The sequence below is a fragment of the Narcine bancroftii genome, chromosome 7 (assembly GCF_036971445.1).
Source record: "Narcine bancroftii isolate sNarBan1 chromosome 7, sNarBan1.hap1, whole genome shotgun sequence".
NCBI classification, from domain to species: domain Eukaryota; kingdom Metazoa; phylum Chordata; class Chondrichthyes; order Torpediniformes; family Narcinidae; genus Narcine; species Narcine bancroftii.
Window position 1 is genome coordinate 25,736,997 of NC_091475.1, and position 27,866 is coordinate 25,764,862.

General features: G+C 46.1%; 1 protein-coding gene across 7 annotated transcripts in view; it reads left to right on the plus strand.

Annotated features, from left to right (window-relative positions):
- The window catches only part of LOC138738609 (1,4-alpha-glucan-branching enzyme-like), a 269,596-nt gene that overhangs the window by 177,618 nt on the left and 64,112 nt on the right, over positions 1-27,866 (plus strand). For all 7 annotated transcript variants that reach the window (XM_069889167.1, XM_069889171.1, XM_069889172.1 and 4 more), the window contains 3 exons: positions 6,262-6,397; positions 21,105-21,195; positions 25,497-25,706. In XM_069889167.1, the coding sequence (XP_069745268.1) occupies positions 6,262-6,397; positions 21,105-21,195; positions 25,497-25,706 (437 nt within the window). The remainder of the gene's footprint in view (positions 1-6,261; positions 6,398-21,104; positions 21,196-25,496; positions 25,707-27,866) is intronic.

The window sequence follows — 27,866 nt, forward strand, 5'->3', positions numbered from 1 at the left end:
CCTTCCCCTTCAGGGGCTGAGTTTGGGGAAAGACCATGAGAAAAAGGGGACGGGGTTCAGGGATGGATAGTAAGGAAACACGGATGGGATTCGGGGGAAGAGTTTCAGGGACAGATGATGAGCAAAGGGGATGGGATTCAGGGACAGAGTTCAGGGACTGGGTTTTGGAGGGTAAACGGTTGGGATTGGGGACGGGATTTTGGGATGGACAATTGGGGAGGTGGAGTTTGCGGGGGACAGTTGGGGGACAGGGTTTGGGGATGGACAGTTGAGGATTGGAAGATGGATTTGGAGGCGGGATTTGGGGATGGACAATTGGGGAGGCAGAGTTTGGAGTGGACAATTAGGGGACGGGGTTTGGGGATAGACAGTTACGGGGTTGGAAGATGGGTTTGGGGGCGTACAGTTGGGGAGGGATTTGAGGATGGACAATTGGGGGATGGGGTTTGGGGATGGACAGTTGGAGGGGTTGGAAGGTGGGTTCGGGGATGGACAGTTGGGGAACAGGGTTCGGGGATGGATTTTGGGGGCAGACAGTTGGGGGACAGAATTCGGAGGATGGGTTCCAGGGGACAGATTTGGGATCAGATAGTTGGGGGTTGTACAGTTGGGGGAAGGGTTAGGGAGACAGGGTTCAGAGAATGGGTTTTGGAGGGCAGACAGTTGGGGTTCAGGGAACAGGTTTAGGGGTGGACATTTGGGGTCAGGGTTCGGGACGGAAACTTGGGAGGGTGAGATTCAGGGAATGGGCTTGGGGATCGAGGAGGTAGGCCAGTCAAGCAGGAGGATTTCTCTCTTTTACTGAGTTGCAAGGTCCCATCAGTGGGCAGTAATTGGCCTTATCCTGAGTAAAATCTGCCATTCATATCTCTTTTCCTACTCATTCATGTCAAAGTCCTGCTACGTCGTGGTGCAGGTGCCCACTCAGCCAGCAATCAAAGGGGTCTCCATTCAACCCACTCTCTGCAAATGTATCCCATTCCCTCTTGTAGGTTTGGATTCAATCAAACCCCACCCTTTCAGACAATGCCTTGCAGATCACAATAAAACTCTCCATGTCTCTATGTGGGTTTCTTGGCCAACCTCCATCATCTGTGCCCTCTGCTCTCTGGCTTTTTGCCAATGGAAGCAACCCTTTGCTCACTGCATGATGTCTTTGTGCAGATTGTCTGTTATCAGAAATGTCTCAAGTGGATTTACAGTTTAATCTTTTGCTAAATGAAATGGCTGTTGCTATTTTGGCAATTACTACAAGCATTGTAAGTCACCAGCATCTCACAAACTGTCCCTGGCGCCAATCTGCTGCTGGAAAAATTGCCCTGAGCCCAATCCATTTGTGGTTATGCCAATTCGATTCATCATTTGTTGTTGAGGATAGCTTCTCCCCCAACACATCCTCCACGGCTGGTCTGACCCAGTATGCAGTCCAAGGACTATCCTGTCTGCCCCATTAGGTTTGTTTGCAGCCTCTCGCAACTGATTGAGGCAATGGTGAATTCCCTGGTTTCTTCCACTTAGGATGAAAGCTATGCAGACCCTCTTCCTAGTCCTCATTGGTGCCAGGGTCTGCTCTGGCTGACTGATCCCAAGGAGGGATTCTTTCCTCCCATTCCTGGTACAATTTCACAGAAGTAAAACACGAAGGTCTGCAGACACTGTGGTTGAACTAAAAGTACATTGCTGGGGAAACTCAGGAGGTCAAACAATACTTTCTATAGCAAAGACAAAACTGACATTTTGGGTTTGAGCCCTTCATCAAGGTATGAATAAAATGTAGGCAGGAGCCCAAACTCGGTTATACATCTTTGTCTTTGCTATAAAAAGTACATTGTTTGACCTCCTGAGTTTCTCCAGTATTGTGTTTTTACAATTTCACAGAACCACAGTGTATGAGGAGGCCATTGGGCCCAGTGACTCTGTCCCATTTCTGTCCCAGATCAGTCAAGGTATACCTGCTCCCCTGTGAGATATATAGCCAGCTCCCAGTTGAACAGGACAGATGAATCTCCCTTCACCTCTGGCTGTGAATTCCACACCTGATTCACTCGTGTGTCTGGAGGAGCAGAATCTTGCATCTGTTTACCCATGGAATAATTGATGGAAGGATTTTTTAATTGAAATTGTTTCAGTCTCATAGTTTTCCTTAAATCTGAGAAATTGAAGACTTATTATCAAGCATTCTCTTGTTGCCCATCATTGAGTTACCATGACAACAAAATATTTCTAGATGTTTGAACTTTGGCAATTTCTTTGGTGCTTTTTATTTGACCAATGAAGGAATGATGTTGGTCCAATTCAATGTGTGATTTATTTGCATCTCGTTATGGGGGATATATTGGCTTTCCTCTTGATTGAAACAGAAGCTGAGATGTGCAACAATGAGATTACTGACAACAGAAGCTCTCACCTCCATCGCATCTTTCACAGAGAAAACAGGTGAAAAGTACCTGAAAGGAGTGATTCCAACAAAGACTGACACCATCACAAACAGATATCAGGGCAAGTGGCCAATACTCAGACAAAGGGATGGGATTGAAGGTGAAAAGAGTGGCAGATTTTCTGAGGGAGTTCCAGAGCTTGGACTGTGGTAATAAAAGACCTGGCTGCCAGTAGTGAAGTGATCAAAACCAGACTGGGCAAGAGGCCAAGCCTGGAGGAGAAGCCTCCAGAGCTTTTGACATGGGAAGGGTGATGCCTTGGAGAGAGTTGACTGAAGGATTGATTGTGGAACATGGAACAGGACAGTGCAGAACAAAGAATCTGCTGGAGGAACTCGGCAGGTCAAGCAACAAGTGCTGATGAAGGGTTCTGGCTCAAAACTGATGCTGCGTGACTTGTTCCTCCTGCCAGTTGCATGAACAAGCCCTTCTGCACACAGAGTCTATACTAAATATGCCCAAAGCCCATATCCTTGTTTGTCATCCAGTCACCTGGGTCTGTAGTTTGGTTGTGTGCGTGAACATCCCATGGGCAGTGTATGTTGGCTCTTGCTTCCCGTGACAAGCAGCTGCCACTGCTGCTGTGGACTTGCTGGATACAACCTGTAACAGCAAGTGAGACTGTCTGCCTTCAACTCCCCTCCACTGCTTCTCTCAGTTTTTCATTGTGCTGTTTTCTCAGTCTGAGGGATTTGAGCACACAATTTCAGCATTTTCCAAGGTCTGTTTATCCATGTTGGTTTCTGTTAGGAGCAGAGGTAGGGTGGGTGGGTGGGCCCAAAACAGACTCAGTCAGAATGTCCTCTTGTGAGCACACATTCTGGGGCTGTAGTCTGTCTTCCTTGCCCTGCTATTCATAATTTCCACCCAAACCCATTTTGAATCACAATGCCCTGCCTCTGTTCCTTGACATGACACCAGTCTGATACTTTGCTTCATTAACAATGCCACCCACCTCCTTCCCCTTTTGGAGTGTTGTTTCACATGGAACACTGAACACTCTGTCCTGGTTGCTGTGCAACCACATCTCCAGATCTTCCTGCTTTGCTGTCTGTGCTGTCAAAAATGGCTGACACTGCAGGGCATAGCATCAGGGTGAGGAAACTTACAAGGAGATTTACAAGACCTTTATGTACACAGCGGTTGGTGTGTGGAACACGATGCCAGGGCAGTGATGGAAACAAGTATGAAGGCACTATTGACAGGTACATGAGCAGGCAGTGCTGAACCAGTGCAGGCACATGGGTTTATAAGCATGGTGGGTGGAAGGCCCTGTTCCTGTATGTTCCATGTTCTAACTCATCTACCTGTTTGTCAATGCTACAAATATTCAAACAAACAACATTTAGCTTAATTTTTTTACAGTCTTTCCAAACTTTTGTTTATATTTGGGCAGCATGGTTAGCATAGCGGTTAGTGCCATGTTATTACAGCGCCAGTGACCTGGGTTTGAATCCAGTGCTGTCTGTAAGGAATTTGTATGTTTTCCCCGTGGCTGTGTGGGTTTTCCCCAAGGGTTCCTGTTTCCTCCCACCTTTCAAAACATATAGGATGGCTGATTAATTTGGGTGTTGAAATGGCTGGAATCAGCTTCTACCATGCTATTGTAATGGTACTTATTTACCACAGCTTACAAACAAATAAAGAATACACTCATTTGTTTCTCATGGTTTCCGTAAGATGATCAATATAACTAGCAAGGTCATAGAGCGTTGTGCTTGGACAAACTCACCTGGCAAGGTTAACTAGCTCTGCTGCTGAACATCCAAGATTTGCCTTAACAGCAGTAAGCGCTCCAAGGGAAACCATGGGAAAATGTTCACTCCACTTCGATACATCACCACCTGCTGTTAATGCTGTCTTCAATGGTCAATGGAAACACTCAACAAGGCTGTTGGCTTGCGGATAGTAAGCCGTAGAGCCCAGAAGATCAGTGAGAACTCAGAACAATGCTGACACATGTTCCTCCAGCATGATGCTGTTCACAAACCACTTCAGCCCATTTACGATGGTCCAAGTCCAAAACATGAATCAAAGAAACAATTTTACATTTGTCACATCGAGAGTTTATATCAGAGTAAAAATGAGATAATTTAACTTTAGACTCTATGGACCACTTTAAATTGCAATATTTATTGGCAATTTTATGTCCTTTTGTCTTCCTCTTTATTAGAAGTTAACTGTTCATCCAACATTGAGAATATGGGCACAATTTTTTTGATTTCAGTATTTTTCCCTTGTCCTATTTTATCTAATCACTTTCTTTTACCCTTGTTGCAGGATTCAGCTTTTGACACAGATTGGGCATTAAATGTTCTTAAGACCTTATTATTTAAAATAATTTTACTTTTGAACAATTGATGGTTAAATTTAACTTAACGTTTTTTAGATATTTGCAGGTTAGACATTTCGTTCAATCTCAGATACATGACTTTCCACAAATTATTGAGGCAATTATTCAAGAGGTATTTGAGGGGCACCTTCTTCATACAGAGGGTGTGGGCGTATGGAATGAGCTGCCAGATGAAGTGGTAGAGGTGGGGACAATTACAATTAAAAGGCATTTAGATAGTTCTCTGGATAGGTAAATGGGAGACAACTTGATCAGCATGGGCAAATTGGGCTGAAGGGCCTGTTTCAGTGCTATAAACTCTTTAGCTCTGTGACTGTTTACCCCTGTGTTTGCTGAGGAGGAATATGAGAAAAGAAGTGGTTCAGGTTGAAAAGGAAGCTGATTCCCCTGAGGCCTGGGTTCAGTTTCATTTAAGGGGCTATGTCTTCACCCTCCATTTCCCAAGCTATTGTCTTCTTTAATTAATTGCTGTACAATAATTCACATTGACTGTTACTTTGTAAGAGTGATGTAGTGGCTTGTATCAAAGATGCTTTGAAGTATCCCCATTGGACCATGTGACTTTTGTAACAACACTGCTTTTTGTCAAAAATGAATTAAATCCGTAGTGTGCGCAAAATCATTTTTGTTGTGATTAACAGGTCAATTAGAGAATAAGAACTGCTAGGGCAATGAGATCCTTTGTAAAGTGGCAGGAATAATTAGGGCTGAATGTATATTGCAAGGAGTTGCTCATGTTGCCTGCATCTGGGGCTGGACTCCTTCAAAGAGTTTTATGCCTAGTGGTCTGTTACACAAAATACCTGGCTTATCATAGCTTAGCTTGTGACATGGAACTTATTATACCTGACAAACCAGAGAGTTCAGTTTCCAATCAAGCTCATACACAGAACAGGTCCAGAGCTGGATGGGTCACCTTCTCATCCCAATGACCCATAATAGCTGGATGGGTCACCCTTAATGCCCTGCCCAGATTGGGTGGTTCACATCCACAGCTGGATGGGACACCATTACTGGCCTGTCCCGATTGGATGGTTTACGTCCCACAGCTGGATAGTGACCAGCTTGTTTCGGCACGTCCTCATCTCGAAACTATTTCTTGGCACAGTGGGTCAGAGGTGAACACACTGTACCACTGTATGCGAAAGATTTATGGTAACCTTTTATGCTTTAAACCTCTATTTAGAATGTCAGGTATTGCATTTACTTTTTAAACAGCTTCAGTACCTCCTTGCACCTTGAAAGGTTCCATTGGGAGATCTTGACCACTCTTTCTGTACCTGAGTCCACTGAGCTCATCCTCTTCTCTAATTCCATCTTCTACAAACCATGGGCCCCCTCAGAACACTCTGGAGGGGTGTCAGGGCAGAGGCAGGCAGTGATTCTCTGCTCTGCTCTCTGCTTAAGCAGTTTACAAGTCTCAGTGTCAGATGTGTTGCTGACAAAGGAACTGCTTTTGTTTATTTGCAGCGCAAGCATCCTCATCCCCCGAGACCAAAGAGCATAAGGATCTATGAAGCTCATGTTGGGATTGCATCCCCTGAAGGAAAAGTAGCCACATACAAGAACTTCACACATACTATGTTGGACCGGATCAAGAATCTTGGTAAGAAGCAGCAGAGAAATCTCAAACATCGTTCTCCCCACCTCCTCCCACCAGCAAGTTGTTGTCCTTGACAGTCCAGCTAAGAAACATCATGCAATGTCTTGATAAGCTCAAACAAGCAGTTGGCCGTGGGAGTTGCTTAGCAGGAAGGGCAGTGCTCAGTGATTATAGGTGCAGTGATTTGGATATGAATGTAATAGGTACAATTGGGAAATGGACCCTTCACAGCATTGATAAACAGAGGGACCTTGGGTGCAGTCCATCACTTCCTGAAAGTAAAGAAGGGGTTAGTCATGCTTGCCAACGTAAGTCCGAGCATTTATAAAAATCCACAATTTGTTTTGTAGCAGGTTAATGTTCATTGGGCCATGTTTGGAGTATTGTGTACAGTTCTGGTTGCCATGTTACAGGAAGGGTAAAGCGGCTATGAAGAAGGTACAGAAGAGATTCACCATGATGTTGCCTGGATTGGAGGACTTTAGTTATAGGGAGAGATCCCTATAACCAGTACAAACAGGACTGGTTTTCCATGGAACAATCGAGGCTAAGGGGTGACCTGATAAAGAAATTTTAAATTATAAGAGTCATAGATAGTGCAGATAGGCTGATCCTTTTCCCGATTATATCAAAACAAAAGGGTTAACTTGCAAGGAGGTTTGAAAGGGGATCTGAGAAAGATTCACGCAGATGAGATCTGAGGTGGATCACCTTGATAGAATTCTGTTCAGATTGAGCTGTCGAGGACCGACACCAAGTGAAGGTTGCAGAGGACCTGTGTGTGTGTGTGTGTGTGTGTGTGTGTGTGTGTGTGTGTGTGTGCGCGTGTGTGACGTCACAGATCAGCAGCGAGCAGACAGTTTGGTCCACTCCTTTTATAGGTGTAACCTCTCCAGGTATCAAGAAAGGATACACAGATCTTCGTGGGAGAATGTTGGCCCACTTGTCCAAGTGCTTCTTCAATGTCGTGGGAATCTCTGCCTCCACTTCCCCCTCAGGAGGAAGAAACTTTTCCTCAGAAATCCTCTGAACCTCTCACCAATTTCCTTTACTCGACTCCCCTGGGGCAATGTTTCTTGCCATCTACACTGACCTGGCACAATTAGTGTAGCGGCATAGACATATCTAGGGTATGGCAGGTGGAGCACATAACCAAGGTGCCACTTGCAGGGGGGCGCCACTGACCCCGCTTTACCCGCCCAATATCAGAGTCCTTAACCCAATACATACAGCCCACTTCAGGGCTGTTCCAGCACACAAGTGGCACCTGGCATCATCTGAATGTGGGATCAATGGGCTAAATGGCCGTCTTCCCTACCCATATTCTCTCACACAGCTGGAACCACTCTGCCAGTGCCAGCCAGGGAAATGCATTGCCCATTGATCCCGCATTGAGCAGCTGGTGCCGACAAACGGCTCAAAAAGCCGGTGGCCCAGTGAGATGCTTGAGGCCAAGCAGCTGGCAGGCAGTCTGTCAGTGGATGGCCGGCGGGGCTGTGATGGCCTGCCCCAGACACACGTGGAGATTTTCCAATTAATACCTCACCAATCTCCCTGCAGCCTGCCCTGTGTAATGCTCCCCAACAAACCTGACAGACTTCCATCGCTGGAAAGTGGGCTCCCAGTGATCAGGAGGAGGGAAGGGATAAAGACAAATTGGTGTCTCACAACCTGTATCTACAACCTGTTTGTGGTGGTGGTGAGGAGCGCTTGAAATAGAAACTATGTCAAGCAGCAGTGGCATGGTTAATGTGTGGCGATGTTTTTGTGTGTTTTTTTTAACAGGGGGATGGTCCAATGTCATTTCTCCTCGATGCGCCACTGCATAGGGGTTAGTGCAACGCTACTACAGTACCAGCGACCCAGGCTTGAATTTTCCACTGTGAGGAGTTTGTACCTTCTCCTCGTATCCATGAGGGTTTCCTCCCAAATTCCAAGGACACTAGGATCAGTAGATTAATTGGTTGCCGTATGTCTAAATTAAATTTAAAAAGATACATCCCTTAAGCATGTCCCTTCTAGAGCTCCTCCACTCCAAGGAGGAGAGATCCAAGGTCTCTAATCACTCCTTGTAACTGAGCCACTTCATTCCAGAAGAAGGAATCTCCACTGCACCCTCTTCAGTGCTGCCACATCCTCTCTGCAGTGTGGTACCAGACCATAGCAGTGTTGTGCAGTATGGTATAAACTGACTGATGCACTCCCAGACCACCTGTCATTTCTGCAGCCTGATCATGTGTTCATTCCATGCATACACGGATTGGCTTCAGCTCTGGCTCACAGGGAACCAGCGTTTAGCCTGAACCTCCTGAACTTTGGCCATCTGCTATGGATGGAAGAGATTTGGTCAGGAGATCAGCAGATCCACATGAATCAACCACTCAGCCCTTCTCACAGTTTACTTTTGTGTCTTGATGCCTCTTTGAGAGGGAGCAGGTGATGTCCACTAATTTGCTGGAGGTTGGGGGAGGGGGTTGCCTGAGAGGTGGAAGTGCATTCTGGGCAAGAATGACAGTAGCACAAGCTTGGTGACACTTAAAATGTCGTTTGAAACTAAAACATACAACAGTGTTGCTGAATAAGGAACCAGACAGAGATAGACAGACAGTAAGGTTCCCTGCACAGGAGATCAGTAATGTGGATCAACAACTGCATCATTACTTCAAAAAAATTTTGCTTCAACAGATCTGCTGGAGATGCAGCTGCTGCACTTTGCCCCAAGCTGTTAGTTCGAGTTGTTTGAAATTGTCATGCTTAATCTAATCACCTTGGGGCTGACTGTAAGGCAGTAGCGTTCTTGTGTGTTTGTTAAACATCTGCCACTGAGGCATGGCTAGAGTCATCCACAAACACCACCATGACCTGGTCTTGTTGCCCTGTTGGGGCTGTGCGTTACAATTTAAAATGACCTTGAGGTTGTACTTCAAACAATTCCCCAACTGAAATTCAAAATGCTGCAGGTGCTGGGAATCTGGAACAAACAGAAAATGTTGGAAACATTTGCAAGTCAGGCAATATTTGCAAAAAGAGAAACCGTCAAAGAACCTTTGCCAGATCATGGAAAGAGAAAAGCAAGTTGTGGGTGCATAGGACAAGGAGAATACTTCTGAAAGGGTGAGAGTATGGTGGCTGTGGGGAGAAGCTGTAACAGGGTCAACTGGCTAATGGGGATGGACAGAGGGAGAATATGAACGACTGACCATAAAATGGTGGATGGAGAGAAAGAGAACACATTGTTGCAAAATGCTAAACTGTTGGGTGTGGTCGACAGGTCAGATCATTGCTGATGGAAGGAGAAAAGTTTAAAGTAGGCTTGAAGGATCTTTTGGCAAATGGTGATGCTGAGGGAGGGAGTTATGGCAGTTCACCCATGGCCATCTGTGGGTCATGTGCAATTGGCCAGAAATGTCAGAACTGAGAGATCAGGACAATTTCTTGGGCTGGAGAAAGATACAGGATGAGTGGGTCATAGAGGATAAGCAAACATCGTCACATCATCAGTGTTCAAACAGATTGCCTTGCAATGTTCCTAGCAACCCTGTGGTCTGTTAGTGACAGTTCACAGTGGCACATACACCCATCATTCATGCTGCACTGATGGGCTCAGGAAAGAGCCAGTGTCTTCCAGGCACTTGCCATACGTTTACAGTGAAAATGATGTGGGCATCACCCAGAAGACGTGACAATGGCTGGAGATGATGTGCGAGGTCAAACCAGAGAGAAGTCAAGTGCCTCCAGAATTCAGGAAGGTAGGTGACAGTGAATGTTATTACCACAGGTTGGCCTGCAGCCACTGGGAGAGATTTGAAAAGGAAACCTGGATGTGAAGAGGTCAGGGATTGTCGTCTGAGCACTGCTGGCATGGCAGACAACAATGGGCAACATGGCAGGTCTTCTACCATCTCTGGAGATCCCAAAAGGGAACAGGGGACAAGCAGCCATGGTGGGATGCAAATCATGGTTGACGGGGAGCCCGTGGAGATGAACAGTGGATGAATGGCTGTAGGCATGGACTTGGGCACTAAATTGTTGACTGAGGCACGGAAGGTGGAGTGACAGAGGGGCCAAGGGCCTTCCCAGCAGAGAGAGTGGAGGTGGAGTTAGAGACCGTGTTGATGTGACATCACAGCTCATTTCCAGGTCATCACAGCAGAGGAAAGGTGGAAGACAAACCTTGTCTCCCCACAGGAAGAGGGTGATCATAATCAGCCTCCTCGCAGTCCCCTGAACCTTAATCCCCTAACCCCAATCCTCATGTACCCAAACCCTAAACCCCTTATCCTTACCCTCATTCACCCCATCTGAACACTTCTTCCTAGTCCCCTTAACCCAAAACCCCTTAACCTCATTCAACCCAATCCCTGAAACCTGACCATTATTCAACCCAGCCCCAAACACTAAACATCATTCACCCCAACCCAAACCCCCTCACCCCAAGCCTCATTCACCCCAACCTCTGAGCTCAAATCCTCATTCATACCAAACCTCACCCTTCCTCCAATCAAACTAACCTTGATCCTCCCTCCCAATCCCCAAACCCTTCCCCAATCCCAATAAAACTAGCACTTCCCACAAACCCTTTCCCAATCTAACTGACCTTCAACCCTCCCCTCCAAGGCCTGAACCCCAACCCTAAACCCCTCCCCACAATCCCAATTCTAACTCCTCCACTAAATCCCCTGAACCCTAACCCCTCTCCTCAATCCCCTTAACCCCAAATCTAACCTGTCCACTCCATTCTGTGAACCCTAACCCTTCCCCTCCATGGCCTGAACCATAATCCCTGTCCTCCATGCTCTGAACCCCAGGCCCTCCCTTCCATGACCTGAACCCCAACCCCTCCCCTCCATCCTTTGAACCGAACCCTTCCCTCCATGCCCTGAATCATACCCGTCCTCCATGCTCTGAACTTTAGCCCCTCCCTTCCGACCTGAACCCCAACCTCTTCTCCCATCCCCTGAACCCTAACCTCTCCCCTTCATCCCCTGAACCCTAACCTCTCCCCTCTATCCCCTGAACCCTAACCCCTCCCCTCCATTCCTTAAACCTAAACCCCTGGCCTCCATCTGCTGAACCCTAACCCCAACCCTTCCTTGACTGGAGAGGTTGTTGTGAATGATATGGAAGCGGTGTGGAGTCTGATAGGTAAACGTAAACTGGGAGGTGCATTGTATCATGGTGTAATTTTCAAGAGCAAAAGCCAAACTTGCTAAGGAGTTTAGCACTGTTTTTCTCTGTTAATTTGCACTTGTTTAGAACTGCAGTGATATCCTTGTGGTTTAATTGTTGTGCATCTGGACAATTGGTGCATTTTATTTGAAGTTAGTGCATAAGCATATGGATCAGCATAATGAAGTTCCTCATTATTCAGACAATCACACTCATCTTCATACCTTCCCGGAGATAATATCGTGCTGAGTGATTGCTTGGCAACTGCATAAAGGATTTTTATGAATAGATTTGTTGGCTTGGAATAAAAAAAAAGCCTGTAGTTTGCAGAGCAATTATTGTAGTTTTAAAATGACGATAAAGTCTGTTTTGATCAAAGCAAAATGCATTATATTTGTTTTAAATTCATCGAGCTATTGGATCAAGGAAATATTTTTCCCTTTATTGCTATTTGATACCATTGCTGTTGTTTTCTCTTTTGTGATGTAAATGATGAATGCAGTGAGAATTCTCAAAGTGGTTTTCTATTCCAGTGCCTGTTCATACCTGCCAATCATGGCACAGCTCGATCCCAGGATCGGAACCCTTCACTCCACACTTCCTAGCAACCATTCCCCTTCCTTCACCTTGCAAACCCACCACAGACTCCTGTGTGTGTGTGTCTGCAACCAAGAGCAATCAGTAACAACGTCAGAACCATATGAGGGGAAGCAGTGTTCACATTTATAGTCAATGTCCCTTTATTAGAACTGGACAAGGGTAGCACAGTTAGTTTGACGTCTGGCTGAGGAGAAGGAGTGACAGGTGGAAGGGAATATCTCCGATGGGTGAGGTTGGAGTTATTGCCTGGCAGGGGTGTGCAGCACAGAGTTGAGCCCTTCAGTCCACTACGCTCATCCTGTTAATTGGGTGTAAATTGGGCGGCACGGACTCGTGGGCTGAAATGGCTGTATGTGTATGTCTATGACAGAACTGTAAAACATACAGCACAGTACAAGCCCTTCAGCCCACAGTGTTAGGGCAACCTAATAAACAACTGCTAAGAATTTCCCCACTGCATAACCCTCCATTTTTCTCAGTTCCATGTACCTATCTCATATTCTCTTAATAGAGACTATTAAAACTGGGCTTACAACTGTTCACGATGAACATAAATGATCTGGAAGAGGGGACAGAATGCAATGTATCTAAGTTTGCTGATGACACTAAACTGAGTGGAAAAGCAAATTGTGCAGAGGATATGGTATGGGCAAGGGTCTGGCAGATAGAGTAAAATGTTGGCAAATGTAAGGTTATCCACTTTGGAAGGAAAAATAGATCATATATTTTAAATGGCATGCTACTGTACAGAAGGACTTGAGAGTGCTCATGCATGAATCATAAAATGTTGGTTTGCAGGTGCAGCAGGCTATCAAGAAGCCAAATGGAACTTTGGCCTTCATTACTATAGGGTTTGAATTTAGGAGCAAGGAGGTTATGCTATAACTGTACGGGATATTGGTGAGGCCGCATCTGGAGTACTGCGTGCAGTTCTGGTCTCCTTACTTGAGGAAGGATGTCCTGGCTTTGAAGGTGGTACAGAGGAGGTTCACCGAGTTGTTTCCAGACATGAAGGCGTTGCCTGTGAGAAGAGACTCAGTCGTCTGGGACTATATTTGCTGGAATTTTAAAGAATGGGAGGGGATCTTATCGAAACATAAAATTATGAAAGGCATAGATAAGAGAGAGATAAATATGTTGTTTCCATTGGTTGGAGAGAACAGATCTCGGAGACATCGCCTCAGGATCCAGGGTAGTAGATTCAGGACAGAGATGAGGAGGAACTTTTTCCCAGAGGGTGGTGAATCTGTGGAATTCACTACCCATTGAAGCTGTGGAGGCAACCTCAGTAAATATATTTAATACAAGGTTGGATAGATTTTTGCATAGTTGTGGAATTAAGGGTTATGGGGGGAAAGGTAGGTAAGTGGCCATGATCTCTTTTTTTAAAATTTTTTAGTTTTCACTTTTTAGACATACAACACAGTAATAGACCCTTTTGGCCTGTGAGCAAGTGCCACCCAATTACATCCAATTGACCAACAACCATGGTATGTTTTGAATGGTGGGAGGAAACTGGAGCCCCTGGGAAAAAACCCACGCAGACGCAGGGAGAACATACAAACTCCTTACAGACATTGCGGGATTTGAACTCCGGTCCTGATCACTGGCGCTGTAACAGTGTTGCACGAACCACTATGCCAACCATGCTGCCCCTACACTAACCTTGCCGCCCATTGAATGGCAGAACAGGCTCAACAGGCTAGATGACCTTCTTGTGTTCCTATTTCTTATTTTTTTGTATTCATCATCTACAACTCCACAAATGTTCACATTGTCTGGAAAAATAATAATTCCTCCTACATTCTCATCCAAATCATTTCAACAGTGAGAAACAACAATTGTCCCAGCATTGATCCCTCCACTGCACCTCTGGTTACAGACTTCCAATGAAAACAAACACCCCTCCACCACAACCTGCCTCCTGTCATCAAGACCATTTTGGATCCAGTTTGCCAATACAACTTGGATCCGATGTACTGGACCAGCCTACCACATGGAACCTTGTCAAAAGTCTCACTGAACTCCATGACTATCACTCTGTCTTCATCAGTTTTTCTAGTCACCTCCTCAAAAAAAGATTTGTCAGACAGAATTTCCCTTGCACAAAACCTTATTAACTCCTCCTAATTTTCAGGTGAACATGAATCCTGTCTCTGCGATGTTTTTCCAATAATTTTCCTTCTAGTAAAGTTCAGTTTGCTAGTCTGTACTTTCCTGGCTTGGAGCAGTGAGTGAGTAGAGGTAATCAATGAGCTGTTGTGTATGGGAGATCATGTCTCCCTCATCTGACAGCGTCTTTGGAAGAGAAGAGAATTGATGTGTGTAGGGCAATAGACAATGTATATATCGACTTCAGTAAAGCCTTTGACAAGGTCCCACATGGTAGGTTCTCGGGGAGGTTTGGTCTTGTAGAATCTAAGGGGAGCTGGCCCATTGGATTGAAAACTGTCTCGGGGAAGGAGGGGTTTGGTTCTCTGGAGGCCTCTGTTCATTGTTATGCTACAGGGGTTTGCACTGGGTATATCATCTGCATTAACGATTTGTACAGTTAATGTGCTTTGTAAATTTGAAGTTGACACCAAAATTGGAAGGATATCTAAGTTTACAATAGGATCCAGATCAGTTGGGAAGATGGGCCAAGGAGCGGGAAATGGGATTCAACTCTGACACGTGAGCAGTTGCTCTTTGATAGAACTTACATCTACGTGAATGGTAGGGCCCTGGAGAGTGTGATAGAACACAGAGACCTTGGGGCACAGATGCATCACTCCTTAAAAGTGGTGACTCAAATGGACAGGGTAATGAAGGTATGCTGACCCTCATTTGGCAGGTAGAGAGTACAAAAGTTGAGATCTCATGATTCAGTTGTACAAGGCAATGATGAGTCCGTACTTGCTGTGTGCAGTTCTGGTTACCCACCTACAGGAAGGATGTCAAGAAATTAGAAGGAGATTCACCAGGATGTTGCTTGGAATGGAATGGAATGCTTGAATGATCAGGAAAGGTTTGATCAGCTGGGTCCTTTTGCTGATAGTGAAAGAGGCTGAAGGTGATCCAATGTCGGTTCATAAAAGCATAACGGCTTGGTTAAAGTGAATGCTCACGGCCTATTTTCTTGAGTAGATTATTCTAGAAGTAAAAGTCAAAGATTTCAGGTGAGGGGGAGAGATTTGAGAGAGATCTGAGAGCACCTTTTTCACCCAAAATGTGGTCAGTCTCTGGAACAAGCTGTCAGAGGAACCTTGAGAAGCAGGCACAACAACAATGTTCAAAAGGTAGTTGAACAAATTGGTTAAGTTCAAAATTATTGTCACATTACACTTGGCCCAGTGGGAAGGGTTCTTCTGCAAACAGTCTAGCCAATCAACTCTAACATGCATACAGCCATATAAAGCAGGAGAACAAGATTACAGTTGCAGAGTACAGTGTTGAAGTAAAAAGATCAATCCATATGTAGCCAGGGCAGCGTGAGAGCACTGTTATGATGTTCATTCAGGAGCCTGATGCCTGTTGGGAAGAAATTGTCTTTCATCTGTTGGTTCATAATTTCCCATTCTTAAACCTTCTCCCTGATGGGAGGAGGAAGAAGATAGTGGGCTGGGGTGTGATGATGGACTTATCTATGTATGAACATCGCGAACCTCCCTCTGCTCCATCAGCATTCCCTTCCTGAGCACTGAGGTTTCTGTGATGTTTTGAGCGGCCTTCATACATAGATGGGAAGGGTTTGGAAAGATATGGACCAAATACAGGCTTAGAAAGGCAAGCTGGTCAGTACAAAGGTATTGGGCCTGCTCTGTGCTGTATGAATATATATAACTCTATTTAACTCTGTTCAATCTTTACTGAAGTTTGCTGAGTATTTCTGTTTTTAATTCATATTTCCAGCAGCTGCGGGATTTTGATCTTTAATTTCCCTTCAGAATTGTTCCCCTCTATCTTCCCACTCCAGAATACTCCAACAGTGTCCCACCTGTGGGCTTTGGAACCATTGACCCTTTTCCTCCTTCCTTCCTTTCACCACTTTCCCAGGAAATCAGGCATGTTTAGTGTCCAGTCCTGTCCCTTTTTATTAAAATACTTGGAATAGCAGATTGGTTGGGATCCATGGAGACAGTAGCCTCTTTTAAACTGCAACACCTGGGTAGCCCTCCTGGAACCCGGATGCGATTACTGGGGCAAAGATGCTTGAAGCACCTTTTAAATTGCTGGGGGAATCTACCCATTAATCCCCCAACCCGGCAATTTAAAAGGGATCCTGCCCCCACAATGACGTGTCACGTACTCACCAGAAATGCCACCGCATGTTCAAAAGCTGGCTGCTCAGTGACGCACACATGCAAGCGCTGATGTCACTGGAATGAGCGGGTTGGCCATTTTTTTCAATTTGCCTATGGATGTGACCTAGGTAAGTTTAACTGGATTCCCTGACTGCCTCTCATGTAGATCAGTGATCCAGTTGGATTCTGACAGAGTTGACCAGGTCAGACCCTTTCTAACTGCTGCATAACTCAGACGCTAACCAGTCAAATTGGCCGGTTAACCCCATTTTACACGGCAGTTTGAAAGGGCCTAGTGAGAGAGTTAACTTCTCTGTGTTCTGGTGATAGGTCCCACAGCTGCTGCCTGCCCTGCTAAGTATTTTCCAGCACTTGCAGTCTTCTCTCAGAACATTATTGGATTCCGTTTTATGTTCACTCCCTTTGTGTTTCTTCTTTCTCACAACAAACTTTGGAATGATTCACACATCTTATTTTGTCATGTTCCCTTTATCCTTTGTCATTCAAGGGGCCCTTCTTTGGTTCCCTTGGCACATCCATGAAGCATCTTTTCTTTACAGATCCTCCATTGCTCTTAAGACTTACCGACCAATCTTTGGTTCCTCTTCACCCAGGCTGAACCCCTTCTCATCCTTTGGGAGCATGGCCTCCAGTCAGATTTTCTTTGGATTCTCCATGTTCTTCTCCATTATTGTTCTGAACCCATGAATTGGTGATTACTGCCCAAGTCCTCCCATGGTCATTATACTTCCTGTTCCTCATTCCCCAGAACCAAATCTAACACTGCCCCTTTCATCTACCAGAAGTATTCTGGTTGAGGAAGTTCTTTCAAGGAATTTCAGAAAGTCCTCTTTTCACTCAAATATTCTCAACATTACCAGTCCCCAGATCTCTCAATTTTTAATGTATGGTACACACCCTGGTTGTATGAGAACTCCTTATTCATATTGCTTTATGACATAAAAGGAGGCCTTTGGGTCCATTAAGTACCTGCTGGTTCTCAGAGTAATCCCATTGATCACAGTTCCCTCTACCCAAAAATGTACTGAGCCTGGGCCCAGGTGTCATTGACAGTCCTCCTACCTGCCCTGCTCTGATAGGCTAGATTCTCTGACACCCCTGTCCACACATGGATAATACAGATTGGTGATTATGAGGTTGACTGTTTAAAGCTCCCGACACTGACTGAGGGACCTTTATTCCTGCTCCATGCATTTTGGTACCAATATGCATACCACCTTGGTCATTCACTTTCCCCTGCTGAGTATTCTGCATTGTCTGTGAGCTTGATGGTGAAATACCCTGTGGCATCCCCAAAGACTGAACGTTCAACAATTGCTTCAATTAAACGTGTATGTCCATGACTCCATTCAGCTCTGAGTGGTGTCTGAAAATTATGCTGATGTGAGGACAGAAAGAAATGCAAAATATGATTGACTGGAGAGGATTTATTGATTAAATAAAAAGCAAGAGGAGAAAAATCATTTCACATTTAATAGCCTGCTTCATTGTGAAGCTTCCGAATGGTTACAAATTGCAATCCTGCCTCTTTGGGCTTTCTAGCAACCTCTTGCTTTAACCACTTTCTCCAAAGAACAATATAATTGTGAGCTTTGGTGTGTCACTGTGCTCCAAAAATGCCAAAGCAGCTCCACCTCCACTTCATTTAGCAAAGAAGTGAATTCGTAAAACGGAGGATGCATCTCGAGAGGTTTATGGTCACGCATAGGCATAGAAGCATGGCAGAACTTGCTGAATATGAAAGATGGCACACTTCAGTGAACAAGGTCTGTAAATAGATTCCCAAGATACATTACCGCACAATGAAAGAACACGCTCCACGCTTTCATAACATTCATTATTTCCTCACTGGTTCATCCTGGAATCTTCTTGCGCAACAGTGGGCCATTCAACCCATCAGATCTGTTCCAGTCCCTTGAAAGGACTCTCCAAATCCTTACTCTTCTCAGATCCATGTGTTTGGAGGGTCTGGATTTCTAAGTACACAATTCACGAGAGGCAAGTGGGCAAGAACAGTGAATGATTTGGAAAAATGAATGTAATTTGTCAGGCTGCATCTGTGGGAAGAGAACAAAGTTAATGTTTCAGGTCCAAAATCAATGAGAAGCCTTTGATCTGAAGCACTAACTGGAGAAAGAATTGTTGACATTTCAGGTCAAGTCCCTAGACCGGGGCATCTGGACCTGAAACATTGACCATAGCTTCCCCCACAGATGTTGCTTGATGTGTTGCACTCCAACAGGTTGTGGTTGCACCGGGGAAGTTTTCCACATTGCTGGGGAGATGCCAACTATACTGACACAACTTTGCTTGAGGTGTGGCTACATCAGCTCACATGCCTTGTCACACAGCCTATCTTGTATCCATGGTTTCTTCTTATCACATGGAGTGACATTTCTACCATGGCCAGATTCTCAACACAAAGACCATCCACTCTCCCCATTGGGTAAGTCTCTGTCCTCAGGGAATGAGGATTGAGGGAGAAGAGATGTGTTGAGTTACTGAAGCCTGGTGACAGTGTGTGTAAGACAGCGAATACAAGAGTTGGTAGACCAACCAGCATTGTTCGATGCTTCTTCAACATGTCATTGAGTCATCCAGCATGGTAACTGGCAGTTCACTCCATCTTAATATGGATACATGCTGGCTCATATCTGATCCTACCCCTGGGCCCACCTGGACACTTCCTTAATTCAGTCAGTGTCTGTAGCACTCTGTGTGTACAGGTCTCCTTCAGGTCCCTTCATTTTCACCACCCTTCCCCTGGCCGCGATTGGCAGTTTACTACAAAGAGCTGGGGTAATGGTGATAAAGCAGAGTTGTAGTTGGGTAAACAGGCATGGAGGAGACTGCAGACACTGGAATCTGGAGCAACAATCTACTGGAGGAAATTAGCAGGTCAAGCGGTATCAGTGGATGAAAATTAATGGTTGATGTTTTGAGTCAAAACCATTCCTTGGGACCTGCAGTGCAGAGAAGAAATAGCCAGCATTATGAGGGAAGGGTGGGAGGGCTTGGACAGGGAGCAGCAAGGGATTGCTGAACCAGATGATGGACAGGGATGGTCAGGTGCTGAACCGGAAGAGAGAGGCAATAATTAAAAGGAGGGCAGTTTGAGGAAGATAATTGAGAGGGTGGGTTTGGAGATGGCTGGAAGGGGATGATGTGAAGACAAAGAGATTGCTGGTGCTAGAATCTGATGAGAAGTGAAGATGAGAATAAAAGCTGTTGGAAATTGCATGTTGTGGATCAGGGAATCATATGAACTGTTCAAACACTCCACAGTTGCTCACTTTCCTGGGCTTTTCAATCCACTGTTTTATTATTTTTGTTTTCAAATTCTACTTTCTTTTCGTCATTCTTTGGCTCCAACCTGTGTCTCAACATCATTCAACTACTAATAAGTAGTGGTGTGAGAGAAGGGAAAATGTCTCTCAGGGATTGAGATGCTTGTTAAATGGAAAGATGAGAGCATTCCACAGAGCAGAAAAGGTGAAAGGGACATTAGGTAGTTTTAACTCTTGCCAGTGGCTGCACATGTGTCTCAAAGCATGATTGAAGGAGAATTAACCTCAACTTTCAGTAGGGATTCAGAAAGCATATAATGAATAACATGGCTGAGCTGTTGATAGGAGCAGAGGAGTGGGATGAGTTGGAATTGGTGCAGAGAGGACTACCTCCTGATCCATCCTCAGTCTGATTACCTTTTGACAATGTGACTGCAGAAGTTTCATCATTTACCTTCCTGTGTGCAATATGAGCAAATCAGCCAAGACTTCTGTTGTGCAATTCATTTCCGCTCCACAAACCCCATCTGACCAATCCACACCTCTATTCCACATCACTGTACAAGCCCCGACACCAATCCACTCCTCTATCCTGCATCACTGTACAAACACCGACACCAATCCACACCTCCATCTCACATCACTGTACAAACCCTGTCACCAATCCACACCTCCATACCACACCACTGTACAAACCCTGTCACCAATCCACACCTTCTCCATACCACACTTCTGCTTTGATAGGTTATGAACATCTTCATGCCTGACTGTCCAGAATTGGTCCTCTCAGAGATTCATCTGCAATTCCTCAAGACAATTCCATGTGTGGAATCCCTTCTCTCTCAATGAAGACACCAGGGATTTAGAAATCAGAGGGCTTCCAAGGGAACTGCCCCTGACCTTGGCTCCAAGACACCATTGGTTTTGGGACAAAGAGCTGCCTGAGCATGGTTTCAGAACACCAGGGGTTTGGAGATTGAGAGCTGCCCTTGACCTTGGTTCTTTAACATGTCTAGCATTTAAAGTACTGGGCTTCAGTTCTTCAAGAGGCAATTATGAAGGACCAGTGGATTAATACCCAGAGGATAAAAGGTGCAAAGCTCCTCTCAGGTGAAGCGATCAGTTGGGTGGTTCATGTAGGCAGCTGACATGTCTGAATGGCTGGCCTGTGCTGTTTTCTGCTATGATCTCTCAGCTGCTCTAGGGTGGTGTGATCAGTTGATGTTGGATGGCTGATCTCTGTCAGCTGAGCAGGGTGAAGGACATCTTCCAGAGTGCAGAGATTTGGTGAAGTAGACGGTGCGAGAGCAGGGTGGTGGACCCCACAGTTAATTCTCTACTGCTTTGCAGGTTACAACTGCATCCAGCTGATGGCCATCATGGAGCACGCCTACTATGCCAGCTTTGGCTATCAAGTGACGAGCTTCTTTGCAGCATCGAGGTATAGCCCTTGCAGCAACTTCAAACAACAGTTTTAATTTTCTTGCAGTTGATGTTCAAGATGCCGAGGCTCAGGAGGAGGGCACCTAGCAAATCGGGCTCCAGTTGACCCACTCCTTGCTGCCCATGCCCACAGAACCATGAATGAAATGGAGATCAGTACTGCACAGGGAACTGGCCCTTCAGCCCATGTCCATGCTGAACATGATGCCCAAGTTAAATTAAAACTCTCCTGCTTGTACCTGATTTGTTTTTCGATAGTCGTTGTCTATCGAGAAACCCCTTTAAGCACCACTATTGTATCTGCTTCTACTTCTCCTGGCAGCCTGTTTCAGGCACCCACCACTCTCTGTATATTAAAAAGCCCCACACATCTCCCTTAAACTTCCTCCCCTTGCCCGAACACATATTCATTAGTGTGTGAATGTCACTTTTACCCTGGGGAAAAGATTCTGACTGTGTACCCTATCAATGCCTCTATAGGGTCTTCCCTCAGCTTCTGTCATTCCAGAGAAAACAATGGAACTTTGTCCAATCTTTCCCCATAACTCATACCCTCTAATCCCCAGGCAACATTCCTGTAAAGTTCCTCTGTACCCTTTCCAAAGCCTCCACATCCTTCCTATAATGGGGCAACCAGAACTGTACATAGTATTCCACGTGTGGTCTATCCAGAGTTTTATACACTGCAACATGACCTTCTTACTTTTATATTCAATCCCCCACCCATACCTTACCCTTTCTTTACCAATGAATCCACTTCAACGACCCACAGACCTGGACCCCAAATTCTTCTGCACACCAATACATTGATGCCACAAACTGTATACATTCCCCTCCTCACATTTGGCTAGATTAGACTCCACCTGACATTGCTCTACTCAGCCTATAAATGACCATTTCCTTACAAGCTCTGGCCCACCATGTTTGTACTACCATGATGTCAATCCCATGGGTCCCATCTGTCTGTGCAAGATCAATATCCCTCTATTCCAAAGCCAAACTGACTGACCCTAATCTGACCATTACTTTCCAAATATGCAGAAATCCTATCCCTAAGTATCTGTTCCAATAGTTTCCCCATCTAAAAAGACACAGATGCTGGAGAAACGCAGTAGGTCTTGCAGCGTCCTGAGGAGGTAAAGATGTATTACCGATATTTCAGGCCTGAGCTCTTACTCAAGGTATAAGTCTGTGTGTTTGCTACTATCACAGCTTCTGCAGACTTTCTTGTTTCAATCCAATCATTTCCCTACTTGTAATTTCCTTGATTATCCCAGTTTACTTTCTTTTCTTTTGAAAATTTTATTTTTCATTTGCATCAATACGTACATATAAATTCTTCATCATATAACAATACAATATAATAAAAATGATATATATTTTTTTCTTTTTATCCCCCTCCCCTCCCCAAAGAAAAAGAAGAGAAAACACCTTGATTTATTTATTAATCACTATTCATATATTCCTAACATATTATTCTATCCTGTACTTATTAATTGGGAGGAGTGGGTGTGATGGACGATGTGGATGGACTCTTACTGATGAAATCCATATATGCTTTCCAAATCATATAAAAATTCTCACGTTGATTCCTTAAATTATAAGTATTCTTTTCCAATGGTCTACAATTTTGAATTTCCATATGCCATCTATCCAACCTTATAAAATGATCTGACTTCCATGTTTCTGCCATACATTTCCAAGCCACCAATATTGCTACACTCAAAAATCTTTGTTGATATTTGTCTAACTTAAATTTAGTATCAATGTCATATAAATCACCAAGCAAAAATATTATGAGATCTTTTGATATCTGTATCTTCATAATTTGTGCCAATAACATATTCAAATCTTCCCATAATTTTCCCACTTTTTCACAAGACCAAACTGCATGTAATAAAGTTCCTGTTTCTTTGTTACATCTGAAACATTTGTCAGAACAATTTGAATCAAGTCCACCAGTTTACTTTCTTGAACAAAGATGCAGCATTAGCCACTCTCCAGTCCTCTGAGACCTCTCCTGTCACTAATGAGGATCCAAAGATCTTCGTCAAGACCCCAGAAATCTCCTCTCTTCTCTCTTTCAATAACCTGGGATGTATATTGTCAATTCCTGGGGACTTGTTCACCTTAATGCTCCTCAAAAGATCCAACACCACCTTTTTCTCGATCTCACAATGCCATAATACATGAGCATTCTCCATATTATCATTGTCCATGACCTTCTCCACTGCAAAATGCTCATTTAGCACCTCGCCCCCTTCCTCTGACTCCAAGCACAGTTCCTTCCTCTGTCCTTGAGTGGTTATGTCCTCTCCCTCATCATCCTCTTGTTTGTAATGTATTAAACTCCCTGCTTACTAAGAATATCTCCTGGCCCTTTTTGGCCCTACTTGAGCACTTTGGTGAAATCTTTATTTTGTCTGTTTGTATTTTCCTGACCATTATGTATGCACCTTTTTCCTTCTTGGGCAAATCCATGCCTCCCTCATCATCCAAGATTCTCTCACCCTTCCATCGCTATCCTTCCTTCATGTTGGTCCCTAAACAACTCCCATACATCAGTAGTAACCTTGCCCAATAACAGCTACTCCAATTAATTCCCCTAACTTCCTATCCAATCCTGTCATCAATTTTCCATCCCCAAGAGGGGCATTTATGAGACTCTTTGGGACAGGAATGAAAGGAAAGTGGAGGGTCATGATGTAAAGAGGTTTAGTTTGTTTTGGGTAGGTATATATGGGTCTGCACAACATCATGGACCAAATGACCTGTGCTATGCTGCAATGTTCTATGGCCCAGCTTATCCTTGTCCACAACTATCTTGAAACTTAAGGAAGCTTCAATGAAGACATTGCAAATTTCCCACTAAAACAGTCCTTTCTCTTTCTACAACTTTTCATCACCAGTCTGTATGTCTGTTCCCCCACTCCAGATTCAGCTGAGGATCACCCCATCAGAATGCTTGCACCTTCCTTGTTTCTGTTCTCTGTCGTACTTCCTCAGTAGTTGAGTCCACCATGAGGTTCTCTCTGCAACTCTCCCTCCACCTCTTTTATCTCTTTCTCCATCCCATCTCAAACAATGAAGCCCTGAACATTGAGCTGCTAATCCTGACCCTCTTGCAGCCATATCTCCATAATGATCACAGCTTCATTATCCCAAGTTCATATGCTTTAACAATACATCTTGCATTTAAAAAAACACACCAGCCACTCAGGCTCACAGTGACCATTCAGCCATCCCTTCCTGACCTACCTTTCAGGCTTGGTTGCCATGGCATCTGCTGTCCCTGCCATTCCCCCACCACCCTTCTAATCTCATTCAGTATGATCTGTGTAGATTATCAAAGGGTAGAAGGGCCTGTGTCTGTGTTGTACAACTGAGCAGTGAAGAACAAGGGCATTGATCTGCCCTGAGATTTTGGGGTTCTGAAAAAAGAGCATTTGCAGAACAGCCTTCATTAATACTACAATTTCCCTGAATCTCTCCATTCAGTTCTCCACCTGCCTGTTTGGTCCTTTCTCAGATTTATGCTACTTGTGATTCAGTATCCCATTGGCAGAGTCACTGCTTCCTCCACGGACATTCAGGTCATGTCACACCTGGCTGCTGAGTGTCAGGATAATTCCCTGTCTGTGGGGGTTACTCTGTGGGATGGGACCCTGTCGTGGGAGGAGGGGGGATATTCAGTGCAACATCCTCTCTGCCTTTCTCCCTCTCTCATCCTCTCACCCCACTCTCTCCCTTCCCCCTCTCCCACTCCCTCCTTTTCCACTCTCCCTCCCCTTCCTCTCTCCCCTCCCTCTCCTCTCCCCTTTTCTCCTGCTCCCACTCTCTTTTCTCTTCTATCCCTCTCCCCCTTGCTTTCTCTCTCTCCCCTTTCCTCTCTCTCTCCCCATTACTTGCCTGCCTTATTATTCTGTATTGTTCTCTCTCCACCTTGCTCTCTCCTCTCTTCTTTCTCTCCTTGCTCTTTCCCTTTTGCCCCCTTCTCCTCTCCCCCCCCATTCAGCTTGCTTGCCTTGTTATTCTGTATTGATTTTCTCTCTCTCCACCTTTCTCTCTCCTCTCCCCATCCCTCTCTCTTTCTCTTTCTTAAACATCCCCCCCCCCCTCCTGTTCAGCTTGCCTGCCTTGTTATTCTGTATTGATTTTCTTCAACAACAAAAATAAAAGATGACACCCTGTTTGTGAGGGAATTTGTATAAAGCAGCAAGCAGCTCAGATCAGCAGCTTTAAAGAGCAGAACAAGAGATGTCGGCGCTGGCTAACAGAGTGCTGTGTGTTTGTATGCAGCCGCTATGGGACTCCAGATGAGCTGAAGGAGCTGGTTGACACAGCCCACTCGATGGGACTGCTGGTGCTCCTTGATGTTGTACACAGCCATGCATCGCAAAACACGGAAGACGGTCTGAACCTCTTTGACGGCACTGATTCTTGTTTCTTCCACTCCGGAAGCCGTGGATCTCACAGCCTGTGGGACAGCAGGCTGTTTAACTATTCCAAGTAAGTGCTCTCTCAACATGTCCCCTTCAGCCTATTAGTGTTGTGGTTTTATTCTTTCTGTTGCCCTCCCTTCCGTTCCCACTGAAACATCCCAAGGTGATAGAGGACTGTTAAGATTTTCTTTCAGACAGCATCCTGCTGTTGAAGCTGAACAAATTCTTTGTAACTCTCTCTAATTAATTCTCCAAGGGCTCTTTCAGATGGATATTTTAGAAAGTTTTGCCAGAAGGCCCTAAAATCAGAATCACTTTTTTTGAATTATAATCTTTTTGTTTCTCTCTTTTTGCCTGGGTATTGATAATCAGTTCTTGCTGAACATTGTTCCATACAGATTGGACAGTGGTCTGGAACTGGAGGGAAGAGGTCAGGTTTGCTTAGGGAGGGGATGGAGAGGAGGAGGGTTGCTCAGGGAGGGGAATGCATGGGAGAGGGGGTTGGCTCTAGGAGGGGAATTGATGGGAGAGGGGGTTGCAATAGGAGAAACTGGGTGGGATTGCATGGTGGTCTGGGACCAGAGGGGAGAGAGGTTGAGTCACTAGCATGCCCCTCCCCAAACCCCACTACCTGACCTGGCCTACTCCACATCCCTTACCAACTACATGAGCCATCCCACCTAGACCCCAGCTGCTCCTGCACCCCTCTCACTCTGAACACTCAAACCTGCTCACTCCCCAACCCCATTCATTCATTCTCAGCACAGATCCTATCCCATCTGCTTAACTGAGTACATTCATGCCCCTGACTCCCCTCTTGCCCCTGACTCCCCTCTTGCCCCTGACTCCCCTCCTGCCCCTGACTCCCCTCCTGCCCCAGACTCCCCTCCTGCCCCAGACTCCCCTCCTGCCCCAGACTCCCCTCCTGCCCCAGACTCCCCTCTTGCCCCAGACTCCCCTCCTGCCCCAGACTCCCCTCCTGCCCCAGACTCCACTCCTGCCCCAGACTCCCCTCCTGCCCCAGACTCCCCTCCTGCCCCAGACTCCCCTCCTGCCCCAGACTCCCCTCCTGCCCCAGACTCCCCTTCCACTGAAATCCCATGCCCCAGACGCCCCTCCTGCCCCAGACGCCCCTCCTGCCCCAGACGCCCCTCCTGCCCCAGACGCCCCTCCTGCCCCAGACGCCCCTCCTGCCCCAGACGCCCCTCCTGCCCCAGACGCCCCTCCTGCCCCAGACGCCCCTCCTGCCCCAGACGCCCCTCCTGCCCCAGACGCCCCTCCTGCCCCAGACGCCCCTCCTGCCCCAGACGCCCCTCCTGCCCCAGACGCCCCTCCTGCCCCAGACGCCCCTCCTGCCCCAGACGCCCCTCCTGCCCCAGACGCCCCTCCTGCCCCAGACGCCCCTCCTGCCCCAGACGCCCCTCCTGCCCCTGACGTCCCTCCTGCCCCAGACGCCCCTCCTGCCCCAGACGCCCCTCCTGCCCCTGACTCCCCTCCTGCCCCTGACTCCCCTCCTGCCCCAGACTCCCCTCCTGCCCCAGACTCCCCTCCTGCCCCAGACTCCCCTCCTGCCCCAGACTCCCCTCCTGCCCCAGACTCCCCTCCTGCCCCAGACTCCCCTCCTGCCCCAGACTCCCCTCCTGCCCCAGACTCCCCTCCTGCCCCAGACTCCCCTCCTGCCCCAGACTCCCCTTCCACTGAAATCCCATGCCCCATACTCCCCTCCTGCCCCACTCTCCCCTCCTGCCCCTGACGTTCCTCTTGCCCCAGACGTCTCTCTCCTGCTGAAATCTCGCTTGCCCCAGACTCCCCTCTTGTCCATTACTCCCCTCTTTCCCCAGACACTGCTCTTTCCTGACTCCCATCTTGCACTCCCCTCTTCCCCAGACACCCTTCTTGCCCCTGAACTCCCTCTTGACCCTGGCTCGCCTCTTGGTCCAAGCCCACTCACTGTCCCAAACCTCATGCACTCCATAGTTGTCCATTATCCTGAACACCATCCACTCCCCTGACCTCCACCAACTCCTTTTTTTAAATCCATAAGACCATATTTCATGGAACAGGATGGCCATTTGACCCATCGGGTCCACTCCATTAACAATAGAAATGTAAAGTTTGATCCTGGAATGAAGGTCAGGTCTTGTCAGGAATTGGCATCAAGTTTAGATGATATGGAGTCATACAGAGCAGAGACGGACCCTTCATCCAAACTCATCAACACCGACCA